At 31.9% G+C, this 13,112-nt stretch overlaps 2 protein-coding genes across 2 annotated transcripts; one reads left to right on the top strand and one right to left on the bottom strand.

Moving 5' to 3' along the window:
• Positions 1-1,745: 1,745 nt before the first annotated feature.
• TRIADDRAFT_33284 (uncharacterized protein) lies at positions 1,746-2,749 on the top strand (the record flags this gene model as incomplete). The annotated part of the gene is made up of 3 exons (XM_002117911.1): positions 1,746-1,874; positions 2,326-2,431; positions 2,601-2,749. Coding segments are annotated over 3 exons (384 nt in total), but the record flags the coding sequence as incomplete, so codon positions are not given.
• A 4,921-nt stretch (positions 2,750-7,670) lies between these two features.
• Positions 7,671-12,303, bottom strand: TRIADDRAFT_61965 (uncharacterized protein; the record flags this gene model as incomplete). Its single annotated transcript, XM_002117889.1, has 8 exons — positions 7,671-7,782; positions 7,999-8,135; positions 8,210-8,328; positions 8,440-8,551; positions 8,650-8,720; positions 9,685-9,754; positions 10,200-10,315; positions 12,237-12,303. 8 exons carry the CDS (start codon positions 12,301-12,303, stop codon positions 7,671-7,673), a joined length of 804 nt encoding a protein of 267 aa, XP_002117925.1.
• Between the last annotated feature and the right edge of the window lie 809 nt (positions 12,304-13,112).

Below are 13,112 nucleotides of genomic sequence, written 5' to 3'. Positions count from 1 at the left end.
ATTGGTCTCTTCCAAAATTTAAAGTTTTCCATCTTGTTATTCTTATAATTATAAACACATCCGGGCAGTTCGTTAACCATCGAGATGACATAATATGAATGATAATCATTTCTCATCCTAACACTGATTTACAACCTGGTGATATTTTAGTCATTGTGGATTTTACGTTGGCATTCATTTTAACTAAAATTTATTTTATTTATGTCATGCTGGGAATAACTTCTCCCAATCAAAAGACAAGAATCTTCATCTTGATTGACGTTGACTGTTTTCTACAACATAATTTACCGTGTACAAATAGAATAGAATGCAGTAATCATTGCTAAATGTATGTAAACAGCAAATTCCAAAGGGAGAAAAATATTCTATAAACTAAAATCGAGCCTCCCACAATCTTGCGATATTATTCTGTGATGCTTTACAATTTCACAACACTAATATTACCTGCAAAATAAAAGGAAAAAATTGCAATAAATATCTTCTCATGATTGTTTCTGATAAAATCGCTAACTTTTTTATGTTATTGTCAGTGATATAAATGTTTTGGAACGTATAAGAAAGATGTTAAACTATGGACTTTACTTTTTCAACTCTCCCAAATAATAATATTAATTTTAACTTTTATACCTGGGTTGATGCAAGCGTAAATAAAGTCATGTAAAGCTGTACTACTTTAACATAATGAGAAATTTTGATAAGCGCAAAACTGATACACGTATATATAAAATACATATTATATACGTCTACACTTGACTACTTTGGCATATTCGTATAAAAATAATAAATACTAATTTAAATTTGAACTAAAATGCATGTTTCAAATACAGAATCCACCATGCTTAACATTGTCAACTCTAAAGGATGTCAATATCATAGTTACGCTGTAAACACTGTGAAATGCTATCGAAATGATGCTTGCAAAATGGAATTTAAGAGATTATGCAGACTTGATAAATCTTTACCAAATATATGGATTAATTGCCCAAATTACTGCAGGACATTTTTCAGTACGGTTTATTATCATCAAGGACTGTGGCTCTTTTTATCTTTTACTTCTACGCAGTCTACTGAAGAAAATATCACACTGTACAATGCTAATCTTACTGCAGCATCACAAATCAGTTTTCACTAAATCTACATTATGCCATATAATAGACAACACCTGCCACGAAAACGAATCAACATTCGAACATTAATAGATATGTAATACTTCACTAATAATACCCTTAATATCAATTAATATTACATATTTTCATTAACTGTATAATAGCGTGATATTTCTTTCAATTATCATGATTTATAACTTTATTTGCCGTATCTCGATTATAAACAGATGTATGTTTTGTCTTGATAGATCTTAGCCGGAATCGATTCACACAAATCGATTGGTTGATGAACTCTGGTGACTATATACAAAAGTTGAATTGTTCACATAACTCTATTAAAGCCGTCAATGATATTCATCTCCTAAAATGTCTAACTGTATTAGATCTGAGGTAAGTTACATATTTCAAGAAATTAATGCCATCAAATAAACAATCTGTCTGGGGTAAAATTATGAACTGTAAATACCATATTTTGACTCTTTTCTTAAAATTCAGAAAATCAGTTTAGTTTCTATGTCGCTAATCATATCCACTAAATTTTAAGCTAAACATACCTAATATGTTGAATTGTTTCTTTTTAATAATATACTCTGCACGGCTTGATATTGTTCTCTTTGGTTCGATTCGATTTTACTTTCTAGCTATAACAAGTTAACGTCATTACCACCTGGTTTAGGCCAACTGCCGATATCAATTTTAAATGTTAGCCATAACAAAATCTCCTCACTCTCTACTGAATTGTCTATGTTACAAGCCTTACAAGATCTTGTAAGTCTAATATTGTATGCGATTCTTTCAGTTATATTTTAACAACTGCTCATTATGCAGGATGGAAATCATACTTTGGGTTACCGTAACTTAACTTGCGAGCATTAATGACTATTTTACTACGATTGTCTTCATTCATACCATAAAAGTAATAAGACGTTAGCTCAATCAGTTTCTTGTTGTAACATCTTCTACAATATGTCTAATAACCCTGTATAATGATTAATCTTCATCAACTGTCTGGTTTATCCTCAGTCATGTAGCGTAGTCATCCTAATATGCGATAATTTCTGTTTTAAACAATAAAAGTATGATATTGTAGCAACCTAAGCAGACTATACATGTACTATTTTATAAAATGACTTATATTCATGAATTATCTGCTTTTGTAAGGAAATTGCCATAATTATTGTGTAGCTTAACTAACTATGGTTTTATTTATATATTTTAGGATTTAAGTTATAATGCTTTGTCTTCATTGCCTGATGTAACTGTTGAACTGAAAAGATTACGAGAAATTAATGTCAGACATAATTCACTTACGCAATTACCTACCGGTATGATCATAAATTGTAAACCATATTACTGCACCATTAATTTATTATGGTTGCATATAACAGTCTAATGTACTATATTATCTGGTCTATATTACTTGCTTTAGTGAAATTTAATACTGTACATCAATAAACTTAGAAATATTGACCCATTACATAACAATTCCTTTAGAACTTGGTCTTCTGAGATTAACAAAATTGGATATTTCCTTCAATCAAATTTCGTACTTACCTCCATCACTTTGTCGTATTGCAACTTTGGACGTACTTATTGTCTTCAATAATCCATTGGTTTCACCTCCATCAAAGGTTAGAACATGACCAATTTTCTTTATTATTATGGCTAGAACTTCATGATACCTATATTTTTCCTTTATCAACCTGAATTAATATGATCATTCTTTTTATACAAGATATGTAGTTTAGGCCGATTACACATTTTCAAGTATTTATCCACGATTGACGCAAATGTAAGCATGTTAATCATTCTTGTTGATGTACGATGCTTGTCAGATATTTCTTTTTCTGAGTGAATTAACTAAATGCTGTAATATGCATTACTTGCAGTGTAACTTCTGATCTAAAACTATAATTAATACAACTGTTTATATATTCCTATGTCTTTCTCGCGCTGCAAAAAAAATTGATCATGCTCAGTTTATACATTCTTTATTACTACAGAATGGCAACAGAAACAAAAAACTGTGGCACGCCAATGGCGGCTCTAAAACTCATATGTACGCATATTAAGTGAACATAATATATAAATTTAATCTTCCCAATTTAAAATATATTAATGTTTTATTCTTACAAATAAATAATTTAGAGTAACCCCAACAAATCATAAGGTATGTCATCCTGTCTAAGAAAAAGAACAAATAGCCTTTAACTTCGTATATCACTTTGGCCTTAATTTCTGTTAGCATAGTTTGACACTTTGACATAAGCCGACATGTTTTAAAAGATTGTATCAAATTTTCTTTTGAACGCTATGATACAACACTTTAGGAAGATGATACGGTATCAGAACTAAGCCTTTCTTCTATAGCAACCATCGATACCACTTCTTCCACTCAATCTTCTAGCTTAACGTCTGATGCCTCTCAATTACCGACGTTGAGAGAGGAACATGCACAGCTATCTATATCGGGAATGAAATTCAGACAAAATGATAGGCATACAACTGCTGCAATGCAAAACAAAGGCGGAGTAGTAGTACGAACTCACAGTATTGATAACTTTGACTATCAGCGAACAACAGATTCACCAAAGGAATCTCCACTCCCCTCAAAGAGACCTGTTAGACTTTATTCTGAACCTTCTGGTAATCGAAGCAGAAGTAGATCTACTCCAACCCCTCCTAAACCTACCCGTAGAAGGTCAAGCTTGCGCCTATCTAATGCTACAATAGCCAAAAATCGCGTTATGGAAAATATGGAATCAGACGCTAATCAAACGACAGATGTAAATAATATGGCAATGCCATTACCCCAAGGCTCCCAAGATCGTAGTCCGCGCATGAGTGCAACCGAACAAGAATTGGATTACGAAGATAGTGACATCTACGATGAGGAATATGATTCGTCGACTGTGAGTATAATTTTCTCCATTCAGATAAGACATTTCAATGTTGAAGAGAACTTATATTGATGATATTTCGAAAATTGAAAAACTATATTATGTAGAAATTAAACTACAGGTTATTTATTGATTTTAAGTAATCCTACCTCCTTTTTAAACTTGATTTTCGAAATACAGCTAACAAACGGTAAAAATGAAGCAAATTTAGATGCTGAAGAAATTGCAACTGTTCAGAGAAATGTGTCTTTACAACCTCCACCAAGATTACGGAGAACGCCAGCCATTAAACAAAAAGCGCATATCAGACGGTTTGCCAGTAACGAAAGCTTGAGATTATTCGATAACGACCTGATTAGGGAGGAAAGAAGGCGAATGGCTAAAAAACTTCAGCAACAACAACATGAAATGATTTTACGGCAACGTTCTGAATCTATCAACTTGTACGTGATTCACTACAGCGTTAAAATTTTAAGTTGTACGATCAATTGATATTATTATTCAAAGTCAAGCCATACCTAATTTATATTAAGAGCTTTTCTCATTCACTAAAATAGATCGCCAACATCTTCCAAGCCAAGTGATAGTTATTCCTCCGAGAACGATAGATCAAATTCTATTGGATACAATGATGAGGAGATAATATCAATTGAGTAAGTAAAAGTACTTTCGAAGATACTTTGCATAAAATTGGTTATTAATCTGAATGTTTGCTGACTATTTTAAAAATCATTTTAATCTTATTCAGCGACCCAGATTATGATGAAGACACCGTAAGTAGCTATATAACATGAACTGATGAACCTTATAAAAATTATCTAACAAATTAACTTACAACTGGTGATATACCTGTTTCACCTTAGATTCAGAATCCTCGGAGAGCGGCGTCATATCATGAAGTTTACGATGAAGAGATGGAGATACCTAATAGAAGATATAGTTCCCAGGAGCTAGGCAGTGATCAAAACCTCGAACGAGTAAGTTAATTACCTGTCAATACTGCAATTAGACTATCTGATAAATGTTAATATTAGCTGCGATATCTTCGTAATGACTTACTGTTTATTGAATAGCATAATACCAGCCAAGAAATGATAAATGATTTGGGTTATCAGGTAGAATCTCAATGTTTAATTTTCGTTATTTATTTTATCTAAGATAACTTAATGTAGCGTAAAGTTACAGAAATGAAAACTTCCATAAGATCCATTTTTGTAAATACGTAATGATGACATATCATTGGGTTGCCTAATCTTAGATCTAACTGATACACTTCCAATGTGTTTTGGTATCATTGTCAATCATTCGTAGGAGGAACAACTATCTCCTGGACCTGTGAATCGGCCGCAGTCTTTAACTATTAATACTCGGACTAGAAGCCAAATCGGGTCGCCAACAAAATCTCCTGGACCTAATAGCGGCGCAGATGCTCGCTGGCGAGTAGTATCCAGACCTGAAGTTGATCAAATTGAGTACACTAGACAAGTAAGCAGTTTCTTATTATAACTATGTCATAAAGGTTAATTTTTAACAAGTATACAGTATATTTCTGCTAGAAATCATTGACAAATTTTATATAACATTTCTTTGTAGTTAATGGAAAATATTCTGCAAACAAATGTCAGCCAAAATCTATTGTCAGCTCTGTCAGATGGTATACTCCTCTGCTATCTTGTTAATGCCTTAAGACCAAGAACGATCGGCAGAGTACATGAACCCTCAGTCGATCAGGTACCTGTGTGATGCTTATGAGACGTATATATCATGCTGCTTTTATAAATAAGAGTTCATTTATTTAATTTTGTTATTTATAATATTGATGGTTTTTACTCCCTAGCCGGAAATAAGCCAGGCGAAAAAATTTCAAAATGTCAGTGCCTTTATTGACGTTTGTAGTGTTTTCGGAATGCCAAAGGTGGGTATATCATTAATCAGGTTACGTTCCATATAGATATTATATTTCCGAACCTATAGCTCTAACGTTATTTATCTTCGGATAGCATCGGTTATGTTCTGTCGGAGATATTATGAACGAAAGGGACGTTTTACGTATCTGTACAACAATCCAAGAAATTATCTCTATTCTACGAAATTAAACGGATCATATAAAGCTGGACGTGCTAATAGTATTGCAATTTCGATCAAATGAATAGGAATTACTTTTACTAAAATACTTGATTCAAATATTATCAATCATAAAATTTGTTCATCATCGACAAATTTGAATTAATTATTATATGCGTTTTATTGCCAAAACTTAATTATGAAATGTTCAGTGTTGCAGTATGATTGCACCACATACAATTACCTGTATTACCATTGATGTATGCATCTCTCATACTTTGTAAATCTGTATAACAATCTTTGGATGTTTATAATTTTATATTTCGTATGTTACGGCATTTTTCTGGCCATTAATGTATAGTGGCATGCATTTTGTTACAGCCTGACTAGGAATATTGAGATTCTCCGCTATATCTACGGTACGATACATTCTTGGATAATTTTACCCTTAAAAAATGTATAAAATATTTCTTATGGCATTATTGTAAGCTTTTACCTTCAAAATGATTATCACAATAACACTATTTAAGAAACTGAATTTGATTAATTCATTTTGGACTGATTACAATTATTGGCATTTTAGCGCCGATTATTAATCCTGCTATGCAGACAATAAGCTTTGTGAAATTTCTTTAGCTATCTACCAAAGCTTTTATATAGATATTTAAATTTTATCAAGATCTGATCACTTCTATGGATCCAACAATGCAGAGAGATGTGTCAATTTACCGCTATATTTGAAATAGACATTTTTAATTATTATTATTTTTATATCATCATTAATATTACCATTTTTTCTATTCTATTTTCATTATTCCAATTTTATGAATCTGCATTTGAATAAAAAATAGTTATTTTACATCGACTTGACTAGTGGTTAGGGAAGTTTTTATTATTCTTTATTACGGTGGTCGGTTTTAAAGTATTTTTATGGCTTGTAGTTAAAAAAAATCGGCTAATTGGAGTACATGACTCTTCGCATCTAGTCTACCAGTCGTATAAAGTGATAAACTACATTTTTTAGTCATTACGATACCCCATCACATTCTTATTATTTACTTTAGCTACAAATTTTACAAAAGGATTTAATTTCAACCACCTTTCAATATGAAAATGAGGTATTCTCAGTCAAAACCATGGAAAACTTGATGTGCTACAGCAGCTTTCCTCATCGATAAAGAGTAAGAAATAATCAACTGTAGTATTAACCAATTTTATTATATATTGATTAATTGATGGAATAAAGGATAAGCATCTTTAATCGCTGTTGATAAATAGTAATAAATGCTTGTATTTCTTAATTGTCAACTATTATTTAACTGCTGGATTTTCCTCTTCAGCGTCGAAACTATTCCACTAGTATTGCATTTTTTTAAGATCTGCCATTCGTAATATTCTCATTTTGTTACAATAGTTCCTAATGGGCGGTTCAGGAATCGAAAAGAAACGCAACAGTTCTTCTATATCAGAATAATTAAACGTATACGAGTAATCTTTGTAAGATAACACAAATCTCATGTCGATATAGATATATAATTCATTTACTATCGCACGAGAGAGTCATGGGTATTCTTCTTAAGGTATGGCAGAAATTGAATACTTAGTAATTGTTATATTTTAGATAAAAATTAATAAATGGCTGCATTTTATCTGTAATATCATGGGGTAAAGTCCTTATAGTATCAGTTATTGAAGTTGTTAAGTCAACAATCCTAAAAATGAACAAGAACAACAGAATTAATTCAGTATCGGTATATGAAGTAATCTGATCGTATTAATCAATTAGTCATGCTAATAGAATTAATTTGCATGTGTGTTCATTAGCAGTAGTATAATGTGACTATACTGCAACAGCAAAACGTGTAACGCTAAGGAAATCACAAGGAATCATTTTACAATGCAATGAATAAATAAGTTTATGGGCTAACCATGACTTCATTTCTGGTGTTAAAGTAGATGATGAATCTTGATTAACATTTTGGCATGCTTGTTTAATTTCTTCAAATCTTTCCAGGATAATTTGTTTATACTGTTTTTTACGTGACCCAAGATGGTCTACAGCGCGCTAAGGGAACAAATTGATTGCCTTAATTAAGAGAAATAATGTTAAAGTTGCTACAAAGTATCATTCCTACATACGTATAGCAAAGCCAATTGATGAGCTATATATTTATGGAAAGGTTCTTCATCAATTTTATCGCGTAAAGTATTGCTAATGGTCAAGATATGATTCAAGTTAGCCAACTGGTCAAAGTATCCTAGATTGATTCAAATTTTAGATAGATAAATTTAATTGTATAGATAATATAGAGAAATATGTATCCAGATAGTTACATCGCAAAGTCGATTTAAAATACATATTAAGGTACCTGTCATGGGCGAACTTTGATTCATCTCGACGGTAAGTAATTTATTGGGATTATCAATAAATAGAAGAGCATGAGGAAAAAGCATATCGACTCCTAATGTCCTTAAATACACCTATAATAAGTTTAAATCAAGTTGCATACGTAGCATTAGCAGTTGAGAATTTTAAAAATAAATTTAGGGTAATATTAAATACTTTATAGCTCACATACAGGTAATGAAATATCTTCTTTATCCGAGATGTAGTTAAAATATCGATGCATTTCATTTAAAAATAAGTAGGCTGGAAAGCAATTACAAAGTTATTAATATCGATAGATCTGTAAATTTTTGTCGCTTAAATAATTCTAAACTAGGATAATTTAACCATTCTTTACGATTATTAGACTATAGAAAGAGTATCTAAGCTCTAGGAAATGATTATAGAGCTTAGCTTAGGACATTTTCAAATATGATATAACGTTTGATAGTTATTGGCAAAGAAGATTGTAGGAGTTGTATATTGTACAGTATGGACATAGAAAATTGATTGTTGTTGAATGAATATTATGGGATCGTTAAGTCACAATTGGATAGACTTTCATGTTAATCTAATTCATACACTTGAAGTATTTGAAATAGATTTGGACTCTAGACTTGGCTAAATGCTCTAATAATTCAGTTGGCAAAAGATTTTAAATAAAGAAAGTCAAAGGGCATATCCGTACGTTTAATTCTAGAGCTAACAGGCTTAATATAACGCCTATTACGAGCAACAGTTAATGTCCTACTGCCCCGTAGGGTTTGCACGGGGCCCGTGCAAATTTTTTTGTGCCTTGTAGTTTAATTAGTAGTATTGATAAAAACATTTTTATATATTATTGTAATTTAAATTTATCAAGCAATAACCTACATCCCAAGAGCATATCATAGAGAAGGCCTTAATTTAATTAACTTAAAAAATTTAATCAGCTCTACAGAATATCTGCTACTGTATACGAGTATCTACTAATAAAATCCATCAAACTGTCTATTGAGTTGTAATTTTATAAATTTTAGGATTAAAAGAATGATGATTCTGATATAAACTGAAGATATATTTACGATCAAATAGGATGATCCAATCACTATGAGAAGTGATTGAAGTCTATACTAAGCACTATGCTTCTGATTTTCTAGTTGATAAACTTTAATCCGAAATTTATCCTTTTTTGATGGATATTGATGATGTCTTTTGGCATTATGTTTTTGTCTTCTTTTCTGCTTACCCTTTGAATCAAAAGTGGTGGTAAAGGATCGCTTCAAAATGGAATTTTGTTGCTTAGCTAACTGCATCACCTATAGAATGAAATAATAGCAATCTTTTAAGGACAGTCAGCGGCTAAATTGTAATCTCTTAAATGATGATAGGGTGTCAAGTTGAATAATTTTTTGTACATCCATGCCCATACACGTCTATCCATTGCTATGGAAGCTATCGCATCATATTTACATCGACAAAATTAACTGCTTATTGACGAAAATATACGTAAAAATAAGACGAAATCACGATGAAAGGAAAGAGCAAAAGAGCTAAATTATATCTGCTTAATACTACATAACTGATTTAAATTTTAATTTTATCAGTTAATACCAATAAATCTATGAAAATAAAGCTGCTAAAAAATAGAATGAAATAAGCATCGTTGATCAGTTAGTCGAATCATCTGTAAAAAATTCCGGCTTTATTTAATATTTTTTTAAAATAGATAGGCATACGGTAAGAATAGAGTACGATATAAACCTTAATTTCAGCTAGGCATAGAACTTCCAAGCGTGAACATGTTGCTAAAATTTCACAAACTAGTTCATCTTCATTAATAAATAGTCTCCATAATCCTTTGCTTTGATAGGTATCGACTATAATTTTTCAAATCAACAAAACATAAATACCCATATTTTAATAAGAAATTCAGCCTACGAGGAATAATGATATTATTTTAATTAATGGATCTAGCGCGATCTAAAGTAAGTACAAGTAGCGAAAAATAGTATCGTTGTCTCAAAAATTGAAGTTATTAGTTCCATTATGGAGGTATCCATTTCTTTATTTGTAAAATGTTATTACGAACGATTTAATATTCAGTCGTGTTGAGTTATGGAGAGAACATGTTGAGACGGCAGTCCTTGTAATGACAGATTTTAAATGTATTGAATTGAATATTATTCTATCTCGCTATCTGCTGTTTATGAAAGATAAAATGGTAGAAGAAAAGATTCAAAGTGTAAATTAAAATGATCAAAGATTTGATTAGGCTAGTCTCATGAAAAGTATAACCTTGACTAACAACTCCTTTTAACATTAAACTTACTCTGATGACAACTATCAATATACTTTACTTTATACAATTGAGAAAATCATAGTTATTATCAAGTCCAGCCGTAGATGAAAGGAAACTTATGCAGATACGATCTTTACTTTCCACTTTTCTGTAGTATTAAATCTAATGTTATTCTGCCTAGCAATAGAATGATACGAATAGTAAAATCGCATTAAAATGATCGAATTTAGATGAGCTCAAACCACTGTTATTCCATCTAATGATATGCGAAAGGAGGTTTTCGTAAGGAGACAATATGCAATAGCGATCGTTATGGTCAAAATCATTATTTCCGGGTATTATTTAATGCCACTGTTCAATTCAATCTGTCATTACTCTATCTAGCAATCGATGCTATCGATGAATGCCAGTATCTCGTTTAAAGATGACTCAAGGTAATTTCCCGAAGAAAGTATGTTTTATACAACAATAACCGTTCTAATTTATTTAGTGCAAATACGATCATGATTCTCTTGTAGTATTCAACCTAACGTTGCTCTATCTAGCGATAGACTCTCTAAGAATGGAAACATCGATCGCATTGGAGAGATTGATCGAATCTAGAGATAGGCATAAGTAAACTTTGTGTAACAACGATCGTCGTGGTCAACAATCTTTATTACTAATTAATTTTGATGTTCAATTCAATTTATCGTTGTTGTATTTAGCTCACGACGAATGCCAATATCTCGTTTCAAGATGACTCTATCAAATGGCAAGGAAAAGTTTGTTTTATGCGATAACAATTGTCTTAATCCATTTTATACAAATACGATCTTGATTTATTCCTTTTCTTACAGTATTCAACCAGGCGCTATCCTATCTAGCGAAATACTGTACGTAGTGGTAAAATCATATTGAAATGACCAAGTCTAGATCACAGTGAAAGCTAGTTTTGTGCAACGGCGATCGTTCCACTCTAAACTTTGACAGCTATTCAATGTTGTCGTCGTTGCCTTTCGTCATCATCTACTCATTACTCAGGATAAAATGATATTGAAAGACGAAATATGGCCTTAAGCGAAAGTAAATTGAGTGGTTTTGCAATTTTATTGATCCTTTATTGCATACGTAACATGACTTATTCTATCATGCCACTGCCTTATCCTAATTGCTTAAAATGATTAGAGCAGGTACTGTGGCTGATCAAATGATACTAATAAACGAAATCTGGTCTTATAATTGTGCGAAACAAACGAGTGGCTTTCAGTTTTAGTGGTCCTTTCTTGTATATGTGATATGGCTTATACTATCATGCCACTATACTATCCTAATGGAATTTTTAAAATGACAAGAGTAGGGATAGCAGATAATGGGTAACATCCTATGATTCCTATCGTTCACTTCTACTGGCGATCTATTTTAATGATGATATCACTCTCTCACCCTACAATGCTCATCACCTTCCTTTCTACTTGACTTCATCATCCAGTATTAACCTGGTAAACGCTACAGCTTACCTTTATCGCAAGGATTATAACTCATAATGGTCGCTATGGGTTGTTGAAGTCGTTCTCGGATCGCCATCCCTTGGATCGGTGTCATTAACGGTTTAGCAAGATAACACAAACAATAAGTTAACGGATAATCGTTATCAACCAGCGATTAAGATATCCAGTCTTTATGAAGAAGAATCAATCGTAAATCGAGCCAAATGATGAAAGCAGTTGGACCTACAACAAATCGATGGTATCAATGAATGGCAATTTGAATTCTTTCATAGTGTTTGAAGTAGTGTTACAGATCTAAGTTTAAAATGGTTCAATTTGCTGAGAAAACTATTTCCACTTACGTTACTCTATCAAGCGCTAGGCCATTTAAGGTAGTATCCTCTTCGATGTATAACAGCTTGTCTGCTATTCAGAATAGAATGGACTGCTAATATTTGATTCTTTGTCAACAACTTGTCCGTCCGGTATTCCTTGAATTAGAGAATTCAGTTACAAGGTCTGTTTATAAACTTTCTGTCGAATTGGATACCATTAAAGTGATTCGTTGATATTGTAAACTATCTATCCCAGCAAGATAGGCCATATTAAACTAATAAGGCTATTACTGGCTCAACAGAGACAATATCGACATCTTTTAAGACTAGCTTGACCATCTATCAACTTTGAAAGGAGTGATTGGTAGCAAATAAGAACTTTCCCACTTTCTCCATCTTGTAATTGCTATTTATACGTCGGAGAAACTCTTTCTAACTGCAAAATTATCCGCTTTCAGCATGAAATAGTACCTAACAAATGACATTATTATCCCGATAGTAGCACTCGATGTTTCAATCTATCTTTAATTTTAGCTAGTTCTGACAGTATTATTGGCTATTCGTGAAGCTA

This window comes from Trichoplax adhaerens, genomic scaffold (assembly GCF_000150275.1).
Source record: "Trichoplax adhaerens TRIADscaffold_32 genomic scaffold, whole genome shotgun sequence".
NCBI classification, from domain to species: domain Eukaryota; kingdom Metazoa; phylum Placozoa; class Uniplacotomia; order Trichoplacea; family Trichoplacidae; genus Trichoplax; species Trichoplax adhaerens.
The sequence above is the reverse complement of the archived record's forward strand: the minus strand, read 5'-3'. Positions and strand labels throughout refer to the sequence as shown.